The sequence below is a fragment of the Lithobates pipiens genome, unplaced genomic scaffold, assembly GCF_037356315.1.
Source record: "Lithobates pipiens isolate NorthernLeopardFrog02 unplaced genomic scaffold, aLitPip1_a1.2 Scaffold_18, whole genome shotgun sequence".
In the NCBI taxonomy this organism is placed as follows: Eukaryota; Metazoa; Chordata; class Amphibia; order Anura; family Ranidae; genus Lithobates; species Lithobates pipiens.
Window position 1 is genome coordinate 593,888,351 of NW_027507758.1, and position 27,941 is coordinate 593,916,291.

General features: G+C 45.5%; 1 protein-coding gene across 3 annotated transcripts in view; it reads right to left on the reverse strand.

The window, feature by feature from the left end:
* Positions 1-27,941, reverse strand: part of LOC143989165 (uncharacterized) — a 129,121-nt gene that overhangs the window by 14,504 nt on the left and 86,676 nt on the right. The window contains exons 9-12 of one of the 3 annotated variants that reach the window (XM_077489194.1): positions 27,390-27,485; positions 21,930-22,025; positions 17,058-17,573; positions 13,166-14,028 (exon numbers count right to left, since the gene is read on the reverse strand). In XM_077489194.1, coding sequence (XP_077345320.1) covers positions 13,361-14,028; positions 17,058-17,573; positions 21,930-22,025; positions 27,390-27,485 — 1,376 coding nt within the window. In that variant the 3' untranslated portion in view covers positions 13,166-13,360. Of the gene's footprint in view, positions 1-2,654; positions 2,748-13,165; positions 14,029-17,057; positions 17,574-21,929; positions 22,026-27,389; positions 27,486-27,941 lie in introns of those variants that run through there. The other 2 variants (XM_077489196.1, XM_077489195.1) reach the window with 2 other exon arrangements.

Below are 27,941 nucleotides of genomic sequence, written 5' to 3' on the forward strand. Positions count from 1 at the left end.
AGGGGTCCTTGTCCCCAGGGGGAGATGGAGGGGGTATGTAATGGTGTGTGGGGGATGGGGCCCTCTCACTCACCATGACCAAGCTGTAGGCCGCGCACACATCCATGTTGGCCTTGGTTCCATCCAGTGTGCTGGACGGGTGATCAGCATATCTCCCAGAAAGACCTTTCATCATCTGTGTATGACGGGGAGGAGGGGGGCTGCAGACAAGCCTGCAGTGTCCTCCAGGGGGCTCTCATAGGGCTGCGCTGCATCTGTGTGCTTAAGGTTTGTTTACCCGGGAGAAGTATGCAGTGCAGTGTGGGCCGGACTGGGGGGGGGGGGGGGGCGGGACTCTGGCTGGGGAGAACAGACATCGGACTGAGCGGCAATGCATGGAGCAGGAGAGGGGTACTCTGAGGAGCCGGCCGAAGACACAGGTCATGCGGGGAATGCACAACTAAAGAGCAGCCAGTGCGATAGTCGAGCATGGAGCTGTGCTAGTCAGCCTCCACCTCCAGCCACCCGTGTGCATGGTGCACTGGTACCCCTAGCTGCCTATGCTGCTGCCGGCCATATGTAGAGGGGGCTGCATGGGCCCCCTGCAGCACAGGGCCCAGTTGCGGTCGCGACTGCTGCACCCCCTATAGCTACACCCCTGCCTACCAACCAACAATATTGTCCCTGACGTCCTTTTGACAGCTCTTTGGTCTTGGTCATGATCATGAGTTTTGAATAGAAGAAAGTGATTCTGTGGACAGGTGTCTTTTATACACATAACGAGTTGTTGTTAGGAGCACTTTCTTAAATTGACAGGACTAATCTGTGCACCACATGAGCACATACTGTAGTTTTTCGGATGCCAAATTTATTGTTGGTTGGTAGGCAGGGGTGCAACTATAGGGGGTGCAGCAGTTGCGACCGCAACTGGGCCCTGTGCTGCAGGGGAGTGCAGTGAGAGATCAGCTGTGGGCCACAGTCACCAAACAAACCATTAGTAACACAATACGCCACCATGGATTGAAGTCTTGCAGCACCTGTAAGGTCCCCCTCCTCAAGAAGGCACATGTACAGGCCCATCTGAAGTTTTCCAATGAACATTCAAATGATTCAGAGAAGGATTACGAGAAAGTGCTGTGGTCACATGAGACCAAAATTGAGCTCTTTGGCACTAACTTAATTTGTATTTGGAGGATGAAAAATGCTATGACAATAAGAACAACATCCCTACAGTCAAGCACAGAGGTTAGAAACATTATACTTTGGGGCTGTTTCTCTGCTAAAGGTACAGGCCGACTTTGCCACATTGAGGGGCCACTGGGCAGGGCCATGTATTGTAAAATCTTGGATGAGAGCCCTTCTTTCCTCCTGTAAGAGTCCACGGCTTATTACGCATGCACCAATGGCACGTTGCCACAAGAGGAAATCCGTGCCAACTGAGCATGCGCCAAAGACGCCTCAGGTCGCCAACCCGCACCTGCGCAGAAGACTTGATTGAAAAGGGCAGGAAAATACTCAGGACCCGCACAGGAAGTAACCTCAACCGGATGGAAAAAAGGCGAGAAAATACCCAGGAGGCATACAGGAAGTGACATCAACCTGATGGAAAAAGGCAGGAAAATGCCCAGGAGGCTCACAGGAAGTGATCTCAAACTTCCCTATATAAGCCCAGCCCAGACACTGCCAAATTGCTGGATTATCTTCAGTTCCCCCTTGTTCCTGTGCTAGTATGTGATCTGTCTGAACCTGTTGATACCTGGAAACCTGTTTGACTACTCTTGATTGCTGCTTGCCTTTGACCTCAGATTTGTACCTTAACCATTCTACTGCTTTGCCCCTTTTGTACTCAATTGCCAGATTGGAACCGACCTAGGCTTTATCTCAACCATTCTTCTTCTGATTAACCCTTTTATTCTTCGTTGCCCAACTGGACTTGACCTCGGCTCGGATCCCGGACTAAGGCTTGCACGGTGCCCTTGGCACCCCTGCCACTCGGTGTCCCCAACAAGTTTCTGTCTCCATCTCCAGAGGCTTTAAGGACCCGAAGTGCAAGGGAGGCCTCCCCACTACTTTGGTCTCACATCAGGTACATGGCCCTCATGACACTCAGCCAGAACGCTGAAGATGGGTCGTTCAGCATGACAATGACTCAAAACATACCACCAAGGGAACAAAAGAGTCGATCAAGAAGAAGCACATCAAGGTCATGGAGTGGCCTAGCCAGTCTCCAGACCTTAATCGTGTAGACAATTTAGGGAGGGAGGGAGCTGAAACTTCGAGTTGCCAAGTTACAGCCAAGAATCCTTAAGGATTTAGAGAAGATCTGTAAGGAAGAGTGGGCCAAAATCCCTCTTGAGATGCAAGCAAACCTGGTAACCAACTACAAGAAACGTCTTACCTCTGTACTTGCAAACAAGGGTTTCTCCACCAAGTACTAAGTCATGTTTTACCCATTTTACTCACTGAACTGCAACTCAATTTATAACATTTGTATCATGTGTTTTTTTCTGGATTTATAATTGATATTCTGTATCTATCATTTAAAATACACCTATGGTCAAATTTATAGACCCTTCATTTCTTTGTAAGTGGGCAAACTTACAAAATCTGCAAAGTATCAAATAATTATTTTCCACACTATATTAAATCAACCTTGGCATTGTGTTGGCTGTTACCTTGGTTGGAACGTTCACTTGTTTCTCTGGCCTCAGCCGCCTGGTTTGTCCACAGTTCTGTCATCTCTTGGAGCCTCATGGCTGCGTCACTGTCTAGAAAGAGGTGTTCAGAATCAGACATACAATATGTCCAATTACAGGTCAGACACTTAATATATAAATATGCTAAAGTTGGACTTGGAGCTGTATAGAAAGCAGTGGTGTATGCTCAAAACAAGGTGGTGAATATTGTCCTGTACTGGTAAAGACACCCTCATTTCCTGTCCTGCAGACACAACAGGAAGTAAGAACAACTCTTTTTAATGTCACCAATACATGTATACCCAATGGACGATTTCCCCTTTATTCCTGTTTCGGCGAGAATGTCGGTTTTGGTGTATTTCCCATCACTTTCAGTAATAGGATAGAGAACAGAGAGAGGAGAGTGAAGCTCCCCATGGATGACACAGTAAAAACCTGGAACAAGTAGAAACGAAGTGCTGGATTCAAATTATTGGTGGGCCAAACTGACTAGGACAGCAGTCGCCATCCAGGTTGTCCCCAGTGGTTCTGCCACAAATCAGCATTGCAGCAGATGTATACCTTCCGGTGTTGTTCTCAATCTGTGCTGACAGTCAGTAAACATTGCTACCCGAAAGCCTCCTCTGTAGTCATGCCTCCTGTAAACTCAGAGGGAGGCACCGGGAGTAGTGCAGAGAGCTGGAGGTGAAGAAGGAGGGGGCTTCCAATGGTAGCCCTGATCACAGACTGTGGGAGGGAGCACGGAGCTCGAGCACATAGCTGGATAAGAATGAGAAGTCTGTGTAAAGCAGAAGTGTGATGCAGAGTGTGCGCGTGTGTGTGTGTGTGTGTGGGGGGGGGGGGGAGGGTGTGCAGAGAGCCGAAGCATTGTTTGTAGGAGGCGGAAGTGTGATCCACCCTTAGTGTGGATATTAAAAAGTCTACCCACCTCTTAAAATATCAGGTTTCTGTGAAGTAAAATAATGAGACACAATAAATAATTTCCGAACTTTTTCCATCTTTAAAGTGACCTATAAACTGTACAACTGAAATCTTTCGGGGGGGGGGAGTAAAAAAAAATAAAAAAATAATAATATGGTTGCATAAGTGTGCACATACTTAATCACTTCAGCCCTGGAAGGATTTACCCCCTTAATGACCAGGCTATTTTTTGCGATATGGCACTGCGTCGCTTTAAAGTGGAAGTAAAGGCAAAAAATAAAAAAACACACCCTGCAAGGCAAAGGCATAATGAGCTAGTATGCATAGCATACTAGCTCATTATGAATAACTTACCTGAGAACGAAGCCCCCGAAGCGGTCCTCTGTCTTCCTCTTCGCCGTTGCCATGTATCCCGGAGTGACTTCCGGGTCTCGCTGCTCCGGTGCTGTGATTCGCCAGAGCTGCAATGACGTCACTCCTGCGCATGCGCACGGGAGCCAACACTCGCGGCATATCGTCGCGATCTGCAGGCTGCCCAGTGCGCCTGCGCATGCGCCGTAGACAGCGGTGACTGTCTTCGGGTAAATATCTCCAAAACCGTGTAGGTTTAGGAGATATTTCTTGGACCTACAGGTAAGCCTTAATCTAGGCTTACCTGTAGGTCAAGGTGGTTTGTAAGGGTTTACAACCACTTTAACTAACAACTGAGCGGCCATGCAACGCTGTACTCAAACAAAGTTGATGTCCTTTTTTTCCCACAAGTAGAGCTTTCTTTTGGTGGTATTTGATCACCTCCTGCAGTTTTTATTTTTTGTGCTATAAACAAAAAAACAAACAAAAAAAAAACAATATTTTTTACTTTTTCCTATAATAAATATAAAAAAATAAAAATAAAATTTCTTCATCAGTTTAGGCCAATATGTATTCTTCTACATATTTTAGTTAAAGAAACAGCGTATATATTGATTGGTTTGTACAAAAGTTATAATGTCTACAAAATAGGGGATATATTTCTGGCATTTTCTATTATTCATTTTTTTTTTACTAGTAATGGCGGTGATCCGCGATTTTTAGCGGGGCTGCGACATTGCGGCAGACAGATCGGACACTTTTTTGGGACCAGTGACATTATTACAGTGATCAGAGCCAAATAAATTGCCACTGATCACTGTATAAATGACACTGGCAAGAAAGGGGTTAACATCAAGGGGTTAAGTGTTCCCTAGGGAGGTGTTTCTAACTGTGGGGGGAGGGGGACTCACTGGGAGTAGAGAGAGATCATGGTTCCCGATCACTAGGAATAGATGATCTCTCTCTAAGAACTGGGATCTGTTTGTTTACATTGACAGACCAGGCTCTCTGTGGAGCGATCCTGGTGGCCGGCAGACATCGCGGACGCCGGCCATGCACATCAGCTTCAGCAGCGCGGGTGCGCCTCCAATAGCTATTATACGGACCGACATACCGAGACGGCGATTCATGCAGCTGAGCCAACCTGCCGCAGTATAACTGCGATGGCTGGTCAGCAAGTGGCTAAACTAATACTTTGTTGAAGCACCTTTTGATTTTATTGCAGTACTCAGTTTTTTTGGATATGAGTCTATCAGCATGGCACATCTTGACTTGGCAATATTTGCCCACTTTTCTTTGAAAGACACTCCAAATCTGTCAGATTGAGAGGGCATCTCATGTGCACAGCCCTCTTCAGATCAACCCACAGATTTTCAATGGGATTCAAGTCTGGGCTCTGGCTGGGCCATTCCAAAACTTTAATCCTCTTCTGGTGAAGCCATTCCTTTGTTGATTTGGATGTATGCTTTGGGTCGTTGTCATGCTGAAAGATGAAGTTCCTCTTCATGTTCAGCTTTCTAGCAGAAGCCTGAAGGTTTTGTGCCAATATTGACTGTTCAAAATTCCCTCTACCTTGACTAAGGCCCCTGTTCCAACTGAAGAAAAACAGCCCCAAAGCATGATGCTGCCACCACTATGCTTCACAGTGGGTATGGAGTTCTTTTGGTGATGTGCTGTGCAGTGTTGTTTTTGCGCTAAACATCTTTTAGAATTATAGACCAAAAGTTCAATCTTGGTTTCATCGGACCAAAACACATTTTCCCACATGCTTTTGGGGGACTTCGGATGTGTTTTAGCAGAATTAAGCCAGGCTTGGATGTTTTTCTTTGTAAGAAAAGGCTCCCGTCTTGCCCCTCTACCCTATAGCCCAGCCATATGAAGAATACGGGAGATTGTTGTCACATGTACCACACAGCCAGTACTTGCCAGATATTTCTGCAGCTCCTTTAATGTTGCTGTAGGCCTCTTGGCAGCCTCCCTGACCAGTTTTCTTCTCGTCTTTTATTCAATTTTGGAGGGACGTCCAGTTCTTGGTAATGTCACTGTTGTGCCATATTTTCTCCACTTGATGATGACTGTCCTCACTGTGTTCCATGGTATATCTAATGCCTTGGAAATTCTTTTCTACCCTCCTGACTGATATCTTTTAACCCTTTTAACAATGAGATCCCTCTTGATGCTTTGGAAGCTCTCTGCAGACCATGGCTTTTGCTGTAGGATGTGACTAAGAAAATGTCAGGAAAGACCTACTAGAATAGCTGAACTTTATTTGGGGCTAGTCAGAGGCACTTTAAATAATGGCAGGTGTGTACGGACTCCTATTTAACATGAGTTTGAATGTGATTGCTTTATTCTGAGCACAGCTACATCCCCAGTTATAAGAGGGTGTGCACACTTATGCACCACATTCTTTTAGTTTTTTATTCCCCCCCTTGCTAAAAGATTTAAGTTTGTTTTTCAATTGAGTTGTACAGTTTATAGGCCACTTTAAAGGTGAAAAAAGTTAATTATTAAATTAAGTTAATTAAATATTTATCTTGGTCTCATTTTTTTACATCACAGAAAGCTTAAATTTTACCAGGGGTGTGTAGGCTTTTTATATCCACTGTACATACATATCACCAGATCTTTAAAGATTTTCCAATAGTAGAAAGACACTGCTCCAGATCAGCTCACCTTGGTGCTAGCCCCCGATCCCATACAAAGAGGTGATGGACTGGTTCTCAGGCACAATACTTCACATAGAAAAGTGGATAACACTCAGATGCAGGGGCATTGCTAGGGGGTGGCTATTGGGGCTATACCCCCAAATCTGGGGTCCATAGGCCCGAGTCTCTTGCCGTAGGGTCCCTGCCTAACCAGCGGGTTGCGGCTGCTGCGGCAGGTGGGCTGGCTGAATGAGAAAGGCAGAGGAGAAAAGAGAAGCGAGTGGGCAGATGAGCAGAGATGACATCTCTCTCTGCCCGCTCCACATCAGCGCTCTTCACAACCGGGCACCTCTTCAATTTGGAAGTGAGGCGTGGCGAGCAGCAGAGAGATGACATCATCTTTCACTGCCCGCCACACATCAGTGCTCTTCTGCCCTCACAGCACGGTGGAGTGGAGGCCACGTGCTTCCTGTTATTGTGGAGCTCCACTTTTCAGCCAGACCCCCTTGTTTCAATGTCTGAGGTGCGGCGGGGAGCAGCGCGATGACATCATCTCTCACTGCCCGCCCCTCTCACTAAAACAGCCTGCCACCAATGTAGCGTCAATGCACATTTGGTGGCACTGGCTGGCATGGCCACATCAGTTGGCAAGTGACCCACATCCGGTGGCCGGTGACGTGGCAAGTGACAATCTGCAAATGGTGGCAGGAGATGTGGCAATCTGCAAATGGTGCCAGGAGATGTGGCAAGTGACAGTCTGCAAATGGTGCCAGGAGACGTGGCAAGTGACAATCTGAAAATGGTGACAGGAGATGTGGCAATCTGCAAATGGTGCCAGGAGACGTGACAAACAGCAATCTTCAAATGGTGACAGGTGACGTGGCAAGTGACAATCCACATCTGCTGCCAAGTGAAAGTGGCAAGTGACAATCCACATCTGGTGGCAGGCGACATGGCAAGTGACAATCCACATCTAGTGGCAGGTGACAGTGGTAAGATGCTGCATCTGGTGACAGGCGATAGTGGCAAGTGACACGCTGCATCTGGTGGCAGGAGATGTGGCAAGTGACACGCTGCATCTGGTGGCAGGAGATGTGGCAAGTGACATGCCCAGGGCTTCCACTGAGTTGAACTACTTCATTATATATTAGAATGTAACAACTGAAACAATGCACTTCAATCACCCTGACACCATATAAACCATGGTGCCAGGATGATTGATGCGCCAACAACAGCCATTACCCGTGAATAATTGCTTACCACTGGTCCACAAACACAACCCCCCCGGCGGGCATGCAAAATGGGTGGTGACCGCTGCTATGGGCTCTAGCCCCAGATCTTTTGCAGACCTTACTCCCCTGCTCAGATGTATTAAAAAATTCCAAAACAAGTTTATTATTAATCCATCAATCTAGACACCTTACAGCTTCAACAGGCAGGAAACAGTGTTGACGCACTTCACACTACATGTAACATTAAACACGTCAACACTGCGCCGTGCCTGCTGAAGATGTGATATGTCTAGATTGATGGATTATGAAGCACATTTGAGTGAGATCTTCCAATTGGGTACAGCAGAAGAAGTTACACCTTTACCAGATGGTAAGCTTCTTAACAGAGATATCAAACCTCTAACATAAAGGTCAGAAATGCATTAGTACTATCCTGATTATCCTATAACCCCAGGTGTATAAATATGTTACCTGTGCCTTGTACTGTATGATTAAGATATATGTATATTTTTTTGGATAGAATTAGGAAAGGATAAGACGCCCTGTTTAGCTATAAACCCTTCACTAGCCCTGTTCTCTAAAGACAAGACTGAACATGGTGGTATTCCACAGCAAGAAACCATAGGGGCAGCGCCTAGAGGCGATTCAGTTCGCATTGTGCGCTATACAAGTATTTCATTCATTCATTCATTCATAAAACTTGTCCAACACAACCCAACTGCTAACATACAGGTTTATCATGGTTATATGATGCTGGATGTCATTCAACCCAAAGAAAGGACCAACACTAATCGGCGACTGGGTGAGCATACCAGCTAGAGCAGCCGTCATTAAATGGCGGCCCGCGGTCCGAGTCCGGACCGAGCAGCGCTGCTGCCCGGACCGCCATGCCACCAGTGTAGTAAATGACAGCAGCAATCACTGGTTTGCTGGGACCGCAGGTTTCCCCAGCAACCAGTGATGCTGCGCGCATGCGCCCGCCCCCTGCTCCTGGCCGCGTCTCTCGGAGCTGAAGAGACACTCACGGGCAGTAGGGGTGTGATGTAACGTGCGTGCCCCGCCCCCCTGCTGCCCGCGGTTTCCTATTCCCGGGTCCTGGATCTCATTGCGAGGCAGCTTCAGTTGTGACCACCCTCCTGCAGTTAAGGTATTTGGGCACATTAGTCATCTATAAATAAGAATGTTTTTACTGTGCACACTGTTGGGCATATTTTAAGGGGCACACTAGTATACTGTTGGGCATATTTTAAGGGGCACACTGGTATATTTTTTAATATGCACAATGCTGGGCTTTTTTTTTGTAAGGGGCACGCTGATGGGTATATTTTTTATGTGCATACTGATGGACATGTTTTTTTAAGGTGCCTCTTAACAAAATATGCCCATCGGTATGCACATTAAAAATATACCCATCAGCGTGCCCCTTAAAATAAAATGTGCCCATCAGAGTGCCCTTTAACATAAAATTTTCCCATCAGCGTGCCCCTTAACATAAAATAAGGGTCACACTGATGGGCACCTTTTATGTTAAGAGGTAATCCGATGGACACATTTTATTTTACGGGGCACGCTGGTGGGTATATTTTTAATGTGCACATCGATGGGCATATTTTGTTAAGGGGCACGCAGATGGGTACAGCAAAATGTGCCCTACAAAATATGCCCATCAATGTGCACATTAAAAATATACCCATCAGCATGCCCCTTAAAATAAAATTTGTCCATCAGAATGCCTCCTAACATAATAGGTGCCCATCAGTGTGACCCTTATTTTATGTTAAGGGGCGCACTGATAAGGCAGATTTTATTTTAAGAGCAACACTGATGGGTACATTTTATATTAAAAGGGGCACTTTGATGGGCAAATTTTAAGTTAAGGGGCACGTTTTGTTGTGTCCATCAGAGTGCTCCTTAAGCATGACACTTATTTTATGTTAAGGGAAATCCTGATGTGCACATTTTATGTTAAGGGACACTGTGATGGGGACACCTGATGTAAAGGGGCACTGTGATGGGGACACCTGATGTAAAGGGGCACTGTGATGGGGACACCTGATGTAAAGGGGCACTGTGATGAGGACACCTGATGTAAAGGGGCACTGTGATGGGGACACCTGATGTAAAGGGGCACTGTGATGGGGACACCTGATGTAAAGGGGCACTGTGGTGGGGACACCTGATGTAAAGGGGCACTGTGGTGGGGACACCTGATGTAAAGGGGCACTGTGGTGGGGACACCTGATGTAAAGGGGCACTGTGATGGAGGAACCTGATGTAAAGGGGCACTGTGATGGAGGCACCTGATGTAAAGGGGCACTGTGATGGAGGCACCTGATGTAAAGGGGCACTGTGATGGGGACACCAGATTTAAAGGTGCGCTGTGATGGGGGTACGCTGATGGGCATATTTTATTTTAAAAGCAACACTGATGGGCACATTTTATATTAAAGGGGCACTCTGATGGGCAAATTTTAAGTTAAGAGGCACGTTTGGTTGTGTCCATCAGAGTGCCCCTTAATATAAAATGTGCCCATCAGCGTGACCCTTAACATAAAATTTACCCATCAGTGTGACCCTGATTTTATGTTAAGGTACACCCTGATGTGCACATTTTATGTTAAGGGGGACTCTAATGGGGACATCTGATGTAAGGGGACACTCTGACAGGAATGTCTGATGTAAAGGGGCACTGTGATGGGGACACCCGATGTAAAGGGGCACTGTGATGGGGACACCTGATGTAAAGGGGCACTGTGATGGGGACACCCGATGTAAAGGGGCACTGTGATGGGGACACCCGATGTAAAGGGGCACTGTGATGGGGACACCTGATGTAAAGGGGCACTGTGATGGGGACACCTGATGTAAAGGGGCACTGTGATGGGGACACCTGATGTAAAGGGGCACTGTGATGGGGACACCTGATGTAAAGGGGCACTTTGATGGGGACACCTGATTTAAAGAAGCACTGTGATGGGGACACCTGATGTAAAGGGGCACTGTAATGGGGACACATGATGTAAAGGGGCACTGTAATGGGGACACCTGATGTAAAGGGGCACTGTAATGGGGACACCCGATGTAAAGGGGCACTGTGATGGGGACACCTGATGTAAAGGGGCACTGTGATGGGGACACCTGATGTAAAGGGGCACTGTGATGGGGACACCTGATGTAAAGGGGCACTGTGATGGGGACACCTGATGTAAAGGGGCACTTTGATGGGGACACCTGATTTAAAGAAGCACTGTGATGGGGACACCTGATGTAAAGGGGCACTGTAACGGGGACACATGATGTAAAGGGGCACTGTAATGGGGACACCTGATATAAAGGGGCACTGTGATGGGGACACTTGATTTAAAGAAGCACTGTGATGGGGACACCTGATGTAAAGGGGCACTGTGAGGGGGACACCTGATGTAAAGGGGCACTTTGATGGGGACACCTGATTTAAAGAAGCACTGTGATGGGGACACCTGATGTAAAGGGGCACTGTAATGGGGCACTGTAATGGGGACACCTGATGTAAAGGGGCACTGTGATGGGGACACCAGATTTAACTTTATCTGGGGACACTAGATGTAACTTGACAATAAATATTGTTGAAATGCTAAGGAAATTGTACATTTCTCATGTTTTTGATAGATATACAGTTACTACAATATTTCTGAGTCATAGCACAGACTTGAGATTCGGACCTCGGCCCAAAGAAAATTTTGGCGATCGGACCTCCTTGAATTTTAATTCATTACCCCTGAGCTAGAGCTTTAATTTGCAGCTCCTGCTGGGGACCTAAATTGAAGTCAACCAAACCATGTATTAGAAAACTGAATTTGTGTGATTTTTTTTCTTTTTAAAGATTTGCTAATCTTATATTCATGGATTTAATGGTGGTTTATCCATTTGGCAACCATGGCTATAACAAAGTCACCACTCTATTGGTGAAAGGATTTGTTAGGTTTGAGACCAAGTTCAACAGGATAAGTTGTGGAGGAAGGGTGATCTCTCGTACATTAACCTTGATACGAAAGTTCCCTTAATGGGATGGACCTGTGATTTTCATTCAACCTTATAAGCCAGGGTTTCTCCATCAGAGTTCCAAGGAAGTCAAGGGTTCCTCCAGAAGTAGTTAGGGTTTTCTTTAACAATTTCTGCCTCTCAGTTTTCACTGACACCATTGATATTTTTTAGCTATCTGTAATGCCGCGTACGCACGATCGGAATTCCGGCCAAAAAAAGACCGATGAGAGCTTTTCATCAGGATATGTGACCGCGTGTATGCTCCATCGGAATTTAGCTGTCTGAATTTCTGCCAGACAAAAATTGATAGCATGTTCTCAATTTTCCAGATGGAAAAACTTTCTATTGGAAATTCCGATCGTGTGTACGTGGCATCGGGAGGTCATTTTTCCCAATGAGCACAAGTGTAAAGAGAATTCTTCCCACGGACCATCACGCTAATGTATCATGAGCTGTAGATATAGTAATTTTTAGCAGGGGTTCCCTGAGCCCAGAAAGTTATTTTAAGGGATGCTCTATGTGGAAAAAGTTGGGAAAGGCTGCTATAGACTATGTAACTATGTAAAGTTTAATCCAAAAAGTGCATACCACCAGACAAAAAAAAAGAAACATGAGTGAAAATATGATCTTATGGTTCTTATTGTAAATTCCTGCATAAGGTTGAGACCTTTGGCATAAAGGTGAGTAGAAAGGCTCGTGTTCTATGCCAGCCATTTTCAACCAGGGTGCCCAGACAAGGTTTCTTCATGGTGCCTTGGCAAAATGCCTAAAAATTGCCCAAAAAATTTATACAAGCCAGCAAGTGGATGAAGCCTGCCTTTTAGTTACACATAGCAATAGGTTTTCATCGTGCACCATTACAACCTTCTAGCCACCAGCTTCTTAACAACTAATGACATCATCGCTTGATAAGGAGGACAATGCCCAACTGCACAGAATCCTTGTTTGACCATCCCCTGCCCCTTTCCGTCAAACATTGGGGTCAAATTAGCAGTAAGGGAGAGAAAATGAGGGAGAAGGGGAACATTGGAATACTAGTCAGTACCAGTGTGCAAAGGCGTATTTGCTTTGGAAGAACAAATCACCTCTAATGTTGGGTGTCACGGTTTTAATTTTTTACATAATTTTAAAGGGCGCGCCTTGACTGGAAAAAGGTTGAAAAACACTGTTCTATGCTATCAGACAAAAAATTTGTAAGACAGTTCCTGAGTATCCAAGTTGTTGCTGAACAAGCCTCAGTGCACCTCAACAAACGGACTACCGATCAGCAAATTTGGTATTCACCATAAAGCAAAACCAAAAAACTTGACTAATGTTGTTTTAAATTGTATTTTTATTTTATTTTTAAATTGAATATTAATCAAATAGTTCATGACTATTTTCATCACCTAAAAAAAAACACAAAGAAAAAGAAAAAAAGAAAAAAAAAACACATAACAAGAACCTATAAACCAAATAAAGAACAGCACAACAATGACTGAACATCAGAGTGAGGGTGTAGTAAGCGGTACTAAGTTATTTTTCGTTTTGGGGGTGCAGGAAGGTCAGTATTAGATCTGTTAATGCCCATCACCTGCCGCCTCAATCCCGCATGGACTTTGGTTGGGTCTATAGTCCGTGCATTGGTTGACACACAGGATGCTGGATGAATGGCCTCCACACCCTGTTGGATAATATTGCCCAGAGCAGCCAGACCTTCTGTCTGCTGTATGTGAAGGAGGCTCAGAGAGTAGGCAATCTGGGACAAGATGGAGTTCTGTTCCTGCATTAGGACGTTTGATTCCCGTTGGTTGGAGGACAAGTTGTGTAAAGTATGGTTTAATACAGAGAAATGGTGGTCCTGGTGCTCAGTCTCCAGAGCTGGCTCTTGATCTTCCATTGTGTCTGAGCAATTAAGCTGATCTCCAGGCGAAATGATGGAAGGTTCTTCAGAAGAGTCTTTACTGGAGTCCTCCCCCAACTCCTGACACTGAGGGGAGAAGACATTGCTGGCCAGGGACTCCTGATGGACTGAATCTATTACTGGAGCGAAGACAGCTTCTGCCAGGAACTCCCGATGGACTAAAGCCATGGGAGGAGAGAATATGGTGTCTGCTAAGGACTTTCGGTGGACCGAATCCATGGGAGGAGAGAAGACGGTGTCTTCCAGGTTTTCAGTATGGACCAAATCTATGGGATCTAAGCAGAAAAGCATTGTGTTACCAAAAATAATAGAATTTCTCTTCTACACTCAATGTGCACTACACCTGGAGCAACACAACAAACTGTTAACACTTTATCTAACCTGCTTCATACTTGTCCTTCTTAATGTCCCTACTCCAAACTTCTGTCCTGGTTGTAGAGAAACGTTGATCAAAAGGGACCTATTTTTATGGGAAATATCTACACTGACTGTTCTGTCTATATTAATGGTCTCCAAACTGTGGCAGGGGGGCTGGATATGGCTGTTTGCTTGCCTTTATCTGGCCCTTGGGACGCTTTTTCCACCTACTGGCACCAATGATGGAGCACCATTTCCCCTACTGACACTATCAACGGGGCACTATTTTTCTCATAGATAACAATAGGTCACTATTCTTCCCATTACAACAAATGATGGGGCACTGATGCAGAGGCATTATCTACTCACACTGGCCACAGTCTGGCCCCACCTAAAGCCTAAAGGACAGTAAACGGGCCCTTTGCTTAGGAAGTTTGCAGACCCCTGGTCTATATTATAGTCAGGTTTCAGTATCTGCTTTTCACTCACAAATTTACCTGGAAACTTAAACTACCCTGAACTCAAAGCAATGCTTTGTTTATTAAAAGCAATAAGAGGAACGCTTGTTCCTCAAGGTGGAGCCCTGCATTTTGACAGGCTTTTATCTTATTTTAAGTATACGGTCTACCTTTTACCTTGAAATGTACCACAGGAAAAAGCAAAAGTAGCACAATAGGGCAATGGGTTGTAATCCAATAAGTAATTATTCCGATAACCATAGACAGGCCCATAGAGTAGACACAAGGTCTGGTCAAAAAAAAAAAAAAAAATCAAAAAAAGTCTAAAAGAAAAATCAATATTGAGATTCCTTATTTAATTTGACAATGATTGGTTAAGTTTGGATGCACTGGATCTATCAGTAAACTTTTTTTTTGGCCTGATGACAACAAACTATTGATATCGGATTAGTTGCGGTAGGATGGTGCCCACCATTGCTAACTAAACTACAAGGGCCTTAATAAAAGGCCATTGTGTGGGGAATCCAATACAGGATGGAAAGAAAATGCTAAAACCATTATTAGCAGGCTATCATTCATTTACTGAAGCCTTCTAGAGAACAAAAATAAAGTCTAATAAAAATCTATCATGTTTCTATAAAAAACTGCTCCCATTTAAGGGACTCACGAACAAGAAAGCTGGATATCCAATACCAAGTGTAGACAGCATTACAATTTTACATTCAGCCAGTTGGTTGGATTAGACATTTTTATAGGGATCTCTGTGCTATCGGAGGGGCTTGCTACCAATGTAGGTATCTAATTGCTGGAAAATAGGATGGTTCCGTGTGGAGACTTTCTCTAGTATGGCAAGGGTCTCTGAGCAATGTTGAGATCACTGAGTAGAGTAAGACAGAGAGTAAGGATCTCTGGGTTATGGGAGGGATCTCTGCAATGTAGGGATCTCTGGGTAATAGCAAGAGTCTCTGTGTAATGCTGGGATCTCTCTTTAATGGGAGTGGTCACTGTGTAATATAGTGATGTTTGAGTAATGGAGGAGTCTCTGTATAATGTAAGGACCTCTGGTAATGGGAATGGTCTCTTTGTAGTGTAAGGTGTAAGGGTAATGAGAGGAATCTCTGTGTAATGTAGAGATTGCTAAATAATGGGAAGGATTTTTGTGTAATGCAGGGATTGTTGAGTAACTAGAGGAGACTCTGTGCAATGTAGTGATTGGTGGGTAGTTGGAGGGGTATTTATGTAATGTAAAGAACTCTGTGTAATGTGAATTGTCTCTGTATAATGTAAGGGCCTCTGCCCAATGAGAGGGGTCTCTGTGTAATGTAGGGATTTCTAGGTAATGGAAGAAATCTCTGTGTAATGTAGGGGTATTGGGAGGGATTTCCATGTAGTGTAGAGGGTCTCTGTTTATTGCATGGATCTATAGGTAATAAGCAGGGTCCCTGTGTAATATAGAGAGACCATGATAATGAGGCATCTCTGTCTAAAATTGGGATCTCTGGGTAATGAGGCAAGTCTCTATGTAATTTAAGAATCTATGGGTAATGGGAGAAGTCTCTGTTTAATGTAGGGGTCTCTGGCAAGGGGAAGAGCATCTGTGTAAAGTAGGGATCTTTGGGCAAGGGGCAGAATCTCTGTTTAATGTAGGGATCTCTGAGCAAGGGAAAGAGTTTCTGTGTAATGTAGGGATCTCTGGGCATGGGACAGAGTCTCTGTGTAATTTAGGGATCTCTGGATAATGGGACACATTTCTGTGTAATGTAGGGATCTCTGGGTAATGGGAGAAGTATCTGTGTAATGTAGGGATCTCTGGCAAGGGGCAAAGCCTCTGTGTAATGTATGGATCTCTGGGCAAGAGGAAGAGTCTCTGTTTAATGTAAGTATCTCTGGGCAAATGGGAAAGTCTATGTGTAATATAGGGATCTCTGGGTAATGGGAGAGGTATTTGTGTAATGTAGGGGTCTCTGTATAATATAAGGGTTGCTGGATAATGGGAAGGAATTCAATGTAATGTAGAGATTGACGGGTAATAAAAGAGGTTTCTGTGTAATGCAAGGACCTCTGGATAATGGGAATGATTTATTTGTATAGGGTAAGGATCTCAGGATAATGGGTGGGTTTTCTGTGGGGGCTCTCTATGTAGGGCTCTCTGGGTTTTGGGAGGGTTCCTGTGTAATGCAGAGATCTCTTGGTATTAGGAAGGATTGTATGAATTAATAGGAAGTTAGAAGGCTTTTTGTATAATGTAGGGATCTTTCTCGGGGAGGGGTCTCTGTATAATGTAGGGATCTCTGGGTAATGTGTTAAGTCACATTTTAAATCACTGACCATAAAGTGGAATAAAACAACATTACAATGTTTAGGAAGCAGCAGGTCTGAATAATAAGGGCCCCAGGAAACCTTCTTACTCCTCCCCCGCCTTCTGTACAGGACCGCACACACAGCAATCTGGTCTCTTCAAAGCATTAAAATGTAATAACAGTATTTACCAGCTTCCACCTCCTCTGGTTGGTCCTCCTTGTCCTGGTTCCAGTCCACCTCTTTGCTGAACTCTGGTTTGAAGAAGTCTCTTAGCCTCTGCTCATACGGTGCCAATCTCAGGTGTGGTGGAGGCCGGCGCCCAGTCTCTGCCACATGGGCAGCTGCCTCCCTCAGTTTTTCGTTCATCTTGCGCTTGGCATTCTTCCACCTCTTCTTGACTTTATCACTGGTGCGGGAAGCCACTCCTACGGCGCTCACTTCATTGGCTATGGCCTGCCACATGGCGTTCTTAGCAATGCTGGGTGTGATGTCAGACTCTTTCCCGAAGAGCTTGGAGTAATTCTCTAAAACCAGGTCCACTAGGACATCCAATTCCTTCTCGGTGAACTTCACGATTCGCAGACGCGGAGCTCCAGGGGACGAAGAGGACGGCAAATTAGATCCGTTCAAATTAGGTATCTGGTTCACTGGGAATTGTGGGGGTGCCCCAATGTCACCTTTAGGTGGCTCCCCATTATCTGTCACTATGGCATAGAACAAATTGAAATTTAGAGGTGCCCTACAACCAGTGTCACAAATGTTTTTAAAGGCCAGACAGTTTATAGCTACTAATAACTCAATTGTGCTGCCACAGTTTTATTAGGAGGTCCCAAGAGGTGGCCTCCATATTTCTTCCAAATGGGTTTCTTTTAAAAGTTTGAAAGGAAATACATGTGAACACGATCAGCTTAATATACCTAATGGGAAACTATATCTAGAGCCAAAGCTTTGTTCTTTTAGAGTGGGAGAAGTATTAGAACCTCTGTCAGAAAAAGAGGGACACATGGTGGCAAAACTTGAGCATGATTGCATTGGCTGTGGGTATATAGGGGTGGCTTTACTAAAGGCAACTAGGCTGTTCACTTTGCAAGGGAAATTGCCCCAGAGCTTAGTGGTGGATGAATGTGGTGAAATTTCACTTTTCAAAGAATACCCAAACAAGCTAGAAAAATAGCATAGCTTGCACATGCATGGATGATGGAAGTCAGTCGATGCTGCACCTTACTCACTAAGCTAAGGGAAAATTCTCTTGCAAGGTGAATAGCCTAATTGCTTTTAGTAAATCAACCCCGTAGGGCAGCCTTTCTCAACCTTTTTGCCCCAGAGGAACCATTGAAATAATTTCCAAGTCTCGGGGGAATCCCAGCTAAAACCAATGTATTTGAGGGCAGTGAGAAAAAAGCCCCCAAGATTGGTTGCCAATGGGAAGAATGCCCTCCTTACCATGGTGGTAAGAATGATACCCTTACAGACAGCTGAAAAGATCCTTAATCAGGCTCTGCCAAATGGCGTTGGCTTTGGAACTATGCAAGCACCATCAAGTGGGAGGTCAATCACCCACAGCTCAAGGAGCCCCTAGCAACCTCTGGAGCAACCCTAGAAGAATGGCCTGGTCTTCATTTGTCAGTGGAAGGAAGAATGGGAAGGGGGACCCCCTTTAGCATCTGTTATCGGGAAACTGCCCAGGTCTGCGGAACCCTGGAATTTTTATCAGATCTTAAGATCCCGCGGGATTTCTCAGAGTGGAAGGGCACTAATAAGGGATAACTCTACTAAAAGTACAGTTATTCTGCATACACTGCACATATCTACTGTAGTCTTTGTACCTACCCTTATACTTCCTTTACAAAAGCTTATCTGCACATAGAATAAGTATACAGAGAGCTTTGTCTAAGTCTACCTTTAAAAGGGACTTTCTGCAAAAAGTGGGAAACTACATATCAACCAACCACAGCTCAGACAAAGGAACACTTTGGTCAAGAGTATTTATTATACAGCACAGCTTACAGAGCGCAGGGGCCAGGAGTATATAATGTACAGCATAGCTTAGAGAGCGCAGTGGCCAGGAGTGTTTAATATACAGCATAGCTTACAGAGAGCAGTGGTCAGGAGTATATAATGTACAGCATAGCTTACAGAGCATAGTGTTCAGGAGTGTTTAATATATAGCACAGCTTACAGAGTTCAGTAATCAGGAGTGTTAAATATACAGCATAGCTTACAGAGTGCAGTAGTCAGCTGTATATAAGGTACAGCACAGCTTACAGAGCCTAGGGGTCAGGGTATAACGTACAGCCAAGCTTACAGAGTGCAGGGGTCAGGTTGCACAGATACCATTTTTGTAACGGCGAGTACGAGTACCAATACTTTTGGTCAAGTACTCACTGATACCGAGTAATGATACCTTTGCGGTGCGATTTCAGCTCATACAAAATGAATGGGCTCAAATCCCACTGCAAAGAATCGCATTCAGTTTTATTCGCCCCGCTCCTGTGTGAACCCAGGCTGAAATCACTATGTCAAGCCTGCATTTATACAGGAGCTTTGTGGAAAATCGCATGCAATTCGGACAGGAACCTGTTCAAATCGCAGTGCAACCCTAGTCAGGAGTGTGTAACAGTCAACACAGTATATAAGGTGCAGGAGAAATGCTCAACATTGGGGGTCAGTGGGGAGAAGACTGCCCTGGCATTGGTATCTATGATATAAGAAATTCCCTGGGGTCAATAGTCAGTGGAAGAATGCCCCAGTACTGGCAGTCAGTGGGAGGAAGAAAGCCCCAGTACTGGCAGTCAGTGGGAGGAAGAATGCCCAAGTACCGGCAGTCAGTGGGAGGAAGAATGCCCCAGTACTGGCAGTCAGTGGGAGGAAGAATGCCCAAGTACTTGCAGTCAGTGGGAGGAAGAATGCCTAAGTATCAGTAGTCAGTGGGAGGAAGAATGCCCAAGTATTGGCAGTCAGTGGGAGGAAGAATGCCCAAGTACTGGCAGTCAGTGGGAGGAAGAATGCCCAAGTATCGGCAGTCAGTGGGAGGAAGAATGCCCCAGTACTGGCAGTCAGTGGGAGGAAGAATGCCCAAGTATCAGCAGTCAGTGGGAGGAAGAATGCCCCAGTACTGGCAATCAGTGGGAGGAAGAATCCCCCAGTACTGGCAGTCAGTGGGAGGAAGAATGCCCCAGTACTGGCAGTCAGTGGGAGGAAGAATGCCCCAGTACTGGCAGTCAGTGGGAGGAAGAATGCCCAAGTATCGGCAGTCAGTGGGAGGAAGAATCCCCCAGTACTGGCAGTCAGTGGGAGGAAGAATGCCCCAGTACTGGCAGTCAGTGGGAGGAAGAATGCCCCAGTACTGGCAGTCAATGGGAGGAAGAATGCCCCAGTACTGGCAGTCAGTGGGAGGAAGATTACTGTGATGGTGGTAATCAGTGTGGGAAGAACTGCCTGGCATCAGAAAGTAAAATTCTCAGGCATCGGTGTTCAAGGGAGAATAAAATGCCATGGCACCAATTGTCAGTGGGATGACTTCCCAAAGTGTTTCGATGGGAGGTAAAATGACCCGGTTTCGATGGCTATTGCAAGAGGAATACCCTGGTCTCCATTTGTCAGTGGAAGGAAAATGACAAATGGAGCATCGGTTTCTGGGACACGACTCGTGGAACCCTGGAAATTGTATTAAATCTTCGGACAGTTCTAATGGGATCTCTGACAGTGGAAGGGGACTGATAAAGGATAACGTTACTGAAGCCCCGTACACACGAGAGGACTTATGTCCGACAGACTTCCAAAGGAGTTCCGCCGGAGTTCCGCCGGAGTTCTGACAGACTTTTCGGCCGAACGGACTTGGCCACACACGATCACACTAAACTCCGACGGATTCGAACGTGATGACGTACGACCCGACTCGAATAAGGAAGTTCATAGCCAGTAGCCAATAGCTGCCCTAGCGTCGGTTTTAGCCCGTCGGAGTAGCATACACACGAGCGGATTTTTCGAAGGGGACCGGGTCCGGCGGAGTTCCGTCGGGAAAATTTGAAGCATGCTTCATTTCTAAAGTCCGTCAGACTTTTGCGAAGCTAAAGTCCGTTGCAGCCCACACACGATCGGATAGTCTGACGGACTCGGTCTGACGGACTTTGGATGTTGAAAAGTCCGCTCGTGTGTACGGGGCTTAAGAGTCCAGTTCTCTTATAACAAGATGAAAATGATATAGGTGAGCTCAATAGATCTGTTTGGAGTGCAAAATCTGGTGTAGCTCTGCACAGAAACCAATTGGCTTCTAGCTTTTCTTTTCCTCAAAGCTTAATTGAACAAGCGGAAATGAAAAGCCGATTGGTTTCTGCACCAGATTTTGCACTCTCCAGTTTTAGTAAATCAATCCTACAATTCCCAATATCTTCTGCTGCCTGAGGAGCTGGACAGATGTTCACCAATTGTAGTGAAGCTGGCCGATGATCCCTCTCATGCTACTGCTACTAGAGCTTGATCCCTGGGCAACCTCCCACCCTTCCCCAACGTGCCACCACTCTCCCCCTACCCTGAAACCACGCCCCACTCCAATCAGCCTCTTTTAGGAGTGGACTACAGGGTATCGCTGAACTTCATGATGGGGGGGTATAAAGTTTAAAGTAGTCAGTTGAGCAGGAGGGGAGCAGAAATTGTCCAATGAGGACCAATGATTTGGAACAGAAGAGGGCTTTCCCAAACTGTTTTCACAAGACTGGAAGGATACAATTCACTACAATGGTTTTATATGCTGTATCATTAACAGTACCCATTGGAAAGACCCGAACTAAATCATTTGGAGGGCTTTCAATATCGTTTTGTGCATATAGCAGATGTGATGGTCAGGTTTCCACCATGTTTTGGCTATATAGTGTATCAAAACCAGGTATACAGTATATCCAACATACATTTCCCTTGACCTTGCCAATATATACAGGAGACCCGATTCTTGTTTTTTCTACATACAACTCTATGGTCGTGTGACTCATAGCGCCCCCTTTCTGCCACATCTCAGATCCTGGATATCACCAACCAAAGCAGGGTACCAGAGGAATTCTCACCTCTAGATGGCGTAGCGTCATCTGACCGCTGGCTGCCCACAGCCACCTTGATATAGTCCACCTCCTCTTGTTTGATCGGCTTCAACGTTACCTGCCCTGCAAATTTAAGAAACCAGCAGTTGTCAGCAATAGCTAGTGTGAGCAAAATAAGCATGTGCACTTACATAGTTAAATAGTTAGTCAGGTTGAAAAAAGACACAAGTCCATCCAGTTCAACCACAAAAAAAAAAATATATATAACAATATCATACAACCCAATATACCCAATTCTATACCCACAGTTGATCAAGAGGAGCAGTGTCTTTCCTTTGGACATCAAGACAAGCTAAACATATTATATGACATATTATATCATATGACGTCCTGGGGTTTCATTGGTTGCACCAGGATGATGCCTGCAGCAGCTACAGGCATCATCCGGTATCAAAACTTTGCAGCTGGCCATTCCCTTTAACCACTTCAGCCCCGGAAGGATTTACCCCCTTAATGACCAGGCCATTGTTTGTGATCCGGCACTGCGTCGCTTTAACTGACAATTGCGCGGTCGTGCGAAGCTGTACCCAAATAAAATTGATGTCCTTTTTTATCCACAAATAAAGCTTTATTTTGGTGGTATTTGATCACCTCTGCAGTTTTTATTTTTTGCAATATAAACAAGAAAAGAGCAACAATTTTGAAAAAAAAAATGTTTTACTTTCTGCTATAATACACCACCCCCCCCCAAAAAAATAAAAATAAATAAAATTTCTTCATCAGTTTAGGCCAATATATATTCTACTACATATTTTTGGTAAAAAAAAAAAATCCCAATAAGCGTATATTGATTGGTTTGCGCAAAAGTTATAGCATCTACAAAATAAAGGATAGATTTAGGGACTTTTATTTTTTTTTTTTATTGTTTTTACTGGTAATGGCAGCGATCTGCGATTTTTAGCAGGACTGTGGTGGACAAATCGGAGTGACACTTTTTGGGGACCAGTGACATTATTACAGTGATCAGTACTAAAAAAAATACACTAATCAATGTATAAAGGTCACTGGCAGGGAATGGGTTAACACTAGGGGGCGATCAAGGGGTTAACTGTGTTCCCTGGGTGTGATCCAACCGTGTGGGGGATGGGCTCACTGGGACAGCACAGAGATCGCTGTTCCCAATTACTAGGAACAGCCGATCTCAATGTTGTTCCGTGTCAGAAAAGGTATCTGCTTTGTTTACATAAGCAGATCCCCATTCTGCCGCTCTGTACCTCGATCGTGGGTGGCCGCCGGACACACTGCCCAGTGTGCAGCAGGTGTGCGCGCGCCCACACGCACACACATCTCATGCATGGACCGACATACAGATAATTTGGTTTGCGCAGCCAAGCCGCAGTATTTCTGCAGCAGGCGGTCGGAAAGTGGTTAATGCAGAAGTGATTGAGTGGCTATACAGCCACTCAATCACTTCTACAGGCAGCGGATGGGGGTGATCGCCCTCTCCTGCCGCCACTCTGACTGGAAGCAGGATGGGGGTGCCTGTCCCCTCCTGCCGCCGCTCTGACTGGCAGCAGGATGGGGGTGCCCACCCCCCTCCTGCCGCCGCTCTGACCGGCAGCACCCTCTGGAGTGAACAGAGAGGGAGTAACGGTCTTTGTTCCTCCCTGTGATGTCAAACTGGAAGCGACAAGGATTTCGCCACCTCTGCTTTCGGTTCTTTGTTTACTGGACTGTTCCCACCCAGTGAAACAGCCAATCAGACCGATCAGTGTATGATCGGCTGCACTGGAGGCCACAGGGGGCGCCAAAGCTTTTTATGGTAAATTGCCCGAATCCCTGTCATAGCCACTTGATATGTTTAAAAGGCTCTCATGCACTCAAGCTTTGGCGGCCCCCTGTGGCGGATGAATATACTACATCCCTGAACATTTTAAGGTGAATTTACACTCTAATGCTGCGTACACACGATCGGAATTTCGGCCAGCAAAAGACTGATGAGAGCTTTTCATCGGCAAATGCGACTGTGTGTATGCTCCATCGGAATTTAGCTGGCCGAATTCCCACCAGCAAAAATTTGATAGCATGTTCTCAATTTTCCAGATGGGAAATTCCGATCATGTGTATGCAATTTCGAGGCGCAAAAACTCACGCATGTACAGATTCAACTACGAGATGGAAGCTATTGGCTACTGAGTATTGAACTTCCTTTTTCTAGTCCCGTTGTACGTGTTGTATGTTACCGCGTTCAGAGCTGTTTCCAACGAGAATTCCGATCGTGTGTACGCGGCATTATACTTCCTTTACTTTAAAAAGCAGTACACAGCCCTAAAATCCCCCTTTTGGAAAACTCTAGATTTCCTTCTAGGTGTCCTGATTAGGGATTTTTTAACCCTATCTTGATCTTTGTGATAGATGAGATACCAGTTCAGTAGGAACTCCAGGTAACAAGGACCACCTCTAGCCAAAGTAATGGGACCCTTGTTATGATGTGTGGTTCAACAATGAATATTTCCACCTTTTAGACCATATGTTGGGGTTTCATATGTTATGTGGGTTCTCTGTACCCCTAGACAAAGAATATATGACCCCTGCTATAGTCCTCCCATATTCGCTGGGACAGACTTATTCCCATGGCGCTGAGCATGCAGTTACCACCTGGGTGGGGTGAGATGTTATATGGCCTCTGTGGTTCTCTGTGATTAAATACATCATCATTTCCTTTTTAGGTTTTGTTATAATTGCTGTTATTTACATCTAGATAACGTTGCCTAAAACTCCTGAAGAAGCGGACTCTTTCACGAAACATGTGGAGAAGATCTGAATACATGCTATGTGATAGGTTAACTGTATAGACCTTTTGCCATCACTGTATCACTTGTCCAGTTATTAGAGAGCTTTTTGAGTGCCTCATTGTGGCACAACTTTCAACATTTTTGGTCTTTTTTTCGTTTGTTTAGCAAAAAAATTAAAAAATCCAGTTGTGATTAAGTACCACCAAAATTCCTGAAGAAGCGGACTCTTCCACGAAACATGTGGAGATCTGAATACATGCTATGTGATAGGTTAACTGTATCGACCTTTTGCCATCACTGTATCACTGTCCGGTTATTAGAGAGTTTTTTGAGTGCCTCATTGTGGCACAACTTTCAACATTTTTGGTCTTTTTTCATTCGTTTAGCAAAAAATTTAAAAATCCAGTGGTGATTAAATACCACCAAAAAAAAAAAAAAAAAAAAGTTCTATTTGTTGAAATTAAAAAAATGATAAAAATGTAATTTGGGTACAGTGTTGCATGGCTGAGTAATTGTCATTCAAAGTGTGACAGCGCTGAAAGCTGAAAATTGTCCTGGGCAGGAAGGGGGTGAAAGTGTCCAGTATTGAAGTGGTTAATATGATAAAAAATAGACACATTTATATAGTCTTACAGATACAAATGGCTCTTTGAGGGCAACCACATTGCTGATGCGGCCTGCAACTAAATTGAACCCCACACCCCTGATCCTAGTGTGGCAGGTCCGAATCCAGACACCCTGTTCAGACACCGCTGCGACACTACTGGGTAGTGCCACCAATAGGACAATCCCAGGATGCCATTGTTACCCACGCTCTCTATTATGTAGTATGCACCAAGCTAGTATGTGTAGGCCCGATCTACGGTTACTATCAGGAAAACCACCCTGAGAAAGGGCATTTAGCGAGATGTTTGTGATCAGGTTTACAAATTCTTTACCCAGTAACCAGTCATAACCACACTGAAGCAGAGGGGGCAATATGGTTAGTAATCCATCCCTGCAGCTCATGACTCCAAATCCCACCATGGACATGAATTTCCGTGCCCCTTCCATGTTTGCCATTCATTTCTACTTTTCCTGCCAGAGTCCAAAAACATACCAAAATCTTTAATGGTTCCCCTGCCGTGTGTGTTCTTCTGCCTGATAGCAGTTACGCTCCTATGGTGCAGACGATGTGACTGGCTCAGAGTTCTCGGTATATGTCAGGGATATATAAATGTATAATAATGGCAGCCCTCAAAATTTTCACTCGCCTGCCCGCATGGAAAAAAAAGTGAGGGCCCCCTCGGAGGGGGGTGGGAGCGCCGCCAGCAAGCGGGGTTGTATGGGAGCCAGTCTCCCAGCGATCGGCCAGAAACTTGAGGAAGAGAGAGGAGAGCCGGCCAGATCACACAGGGCGGGCATCTCCCGCTGTAACACAGTTTTGATTTGAATTACCCGGTGGTCACAGCGAAACGTCAAAGTCCCACCTCCTGGACCAGCTCCTATGTTAGACAGCACACTGGTCCGATGCCGTGACGTGTAAAGTCTATCATAAGAGCCAGTCCAGAAGGCGGGACTTTGACTTCAGCCGCCGGGCAATTCAAATCAAAGCTGTGTCACAGCAGGAGATTCCCGCTCTGTGAGATTATGTTGGCTCGTCTGTCTCTTATCCCTATGTACTGGTGAGGCTGCGCTGATGGGCGCTGGTGAGGCTGCGCTGATGAGCACTGATGAGGCTGCGCTGATGGGCACTGATGAGGCTGCGCTGATGGGCACTGGTGAGGTTTGCGCTGATGGGCACTGATGAGGCTGCGCTGATGGGCACTGGTGTGGCTGCGCTGATCGGCACTGGTGAGACTGAACTGGTGGGTACTGGTGAGGCTGAACTGATGGGCACTGGTGAGGCTGAACTGATGGGCACTGGTGAGGCTGCACTGATAAGCACTGGTGAGGCTGCACTGATAAGCACTGGTCAAGCTGTACTTATGGACACTGGTGAGGCTGCACTGATGGGCACTGGTCAGGCTGCACTGATGGGCACTGGTGAGGCTGCACTGATGGGCACTGGTGAGGCTGCACTGAAAAAGTTGTTGTCAATATTTATTTTTGTAACTTTAATTCTGCATAAAACATTTAACAGTGTCATTTCATGAGATAATTTAGAAGGGCGTATTTAGGGGCGGGGCTGGGTAGGGTAAGTGGTGGCGACTTTTAAGGCTTGGCTTGTAGCTCAGGACTTCAAATTTTGAGCCCTGATGATAGTATTAGTGTGTGACTGCATTGGTGGCATCCCTACATCGAGTTCCACTGTGCCCATTATAAGGGGCTCAAACTACTCCTGTGCTGAGTTCCTGGGTCTGTAAACCTGCTGTGCCTATTAGGAGGGGCTCCCACCACCCCTGCGCTGAGTTTTTGGGTGACTCATTAGAGTCAACAGAGTGTAAGCTACCCTATGGAATATGTCAGAGCTATAAAAACCATTAAAATAAGGAGGAGAGGAACCTCTTACATCCTGGGCCACTGGTTACATATTGGTGGACCTACACATAGCCGGTTATACTCCATATACATATGTATGTCCATCCTTCTCCCAGTGATGGATGGAAGGAGCCCACACTGCCATGGTTGGGGGTCTCTTTCTGTATTTATTTCACCCATATGATTTATTTCTGTTTGCAGAAATGATGGGGTATCAGTAATTTGCACTCACCTCTTGCGATGGCTCCGGTACTCTCTGACCCTTGGCCTCTCATTGGTGCTTTGGTGTAGTCATCATCGTGTTTCATGGTGTGTGACGTCATCTGTCCTGTAAACACCAACAAATAACGTGCATGAGCTATGTGCACTCTTTATACAGGCTGCTGAATTACATCCAACTGGTAGAAGTTTACACAGAGGCCTGTAATGTCCAATGGTACAAAAAAAAAAAAAAAAAAAAACATTAAACCTAGACAAGCGACCAATGATGGTTAATATGAAGTTCAAAACCCAACTACCCTGTTTCCCCGAAAATAAGACCTAGCGTGATTGTCGGTGATGGCTGCAATATAAGCCCTACCCCCCAAATAAGCCCTAGTTAAAGTCCTTGTAGGTCTTATTTTCAGGGTAGGGCTTATTTTTAGGAAACGGGGTAGGGCTTATGGGGGGGGGGTAGGGCTTATGGGGGGGGGTAGGGCTTATATTGCAGCCATCACCGACAATCACGCTAGGTCTTATTTGCGGGGAAACAGGGGTAAGGAAGAAATAAGGTGAAGCAGAAAGT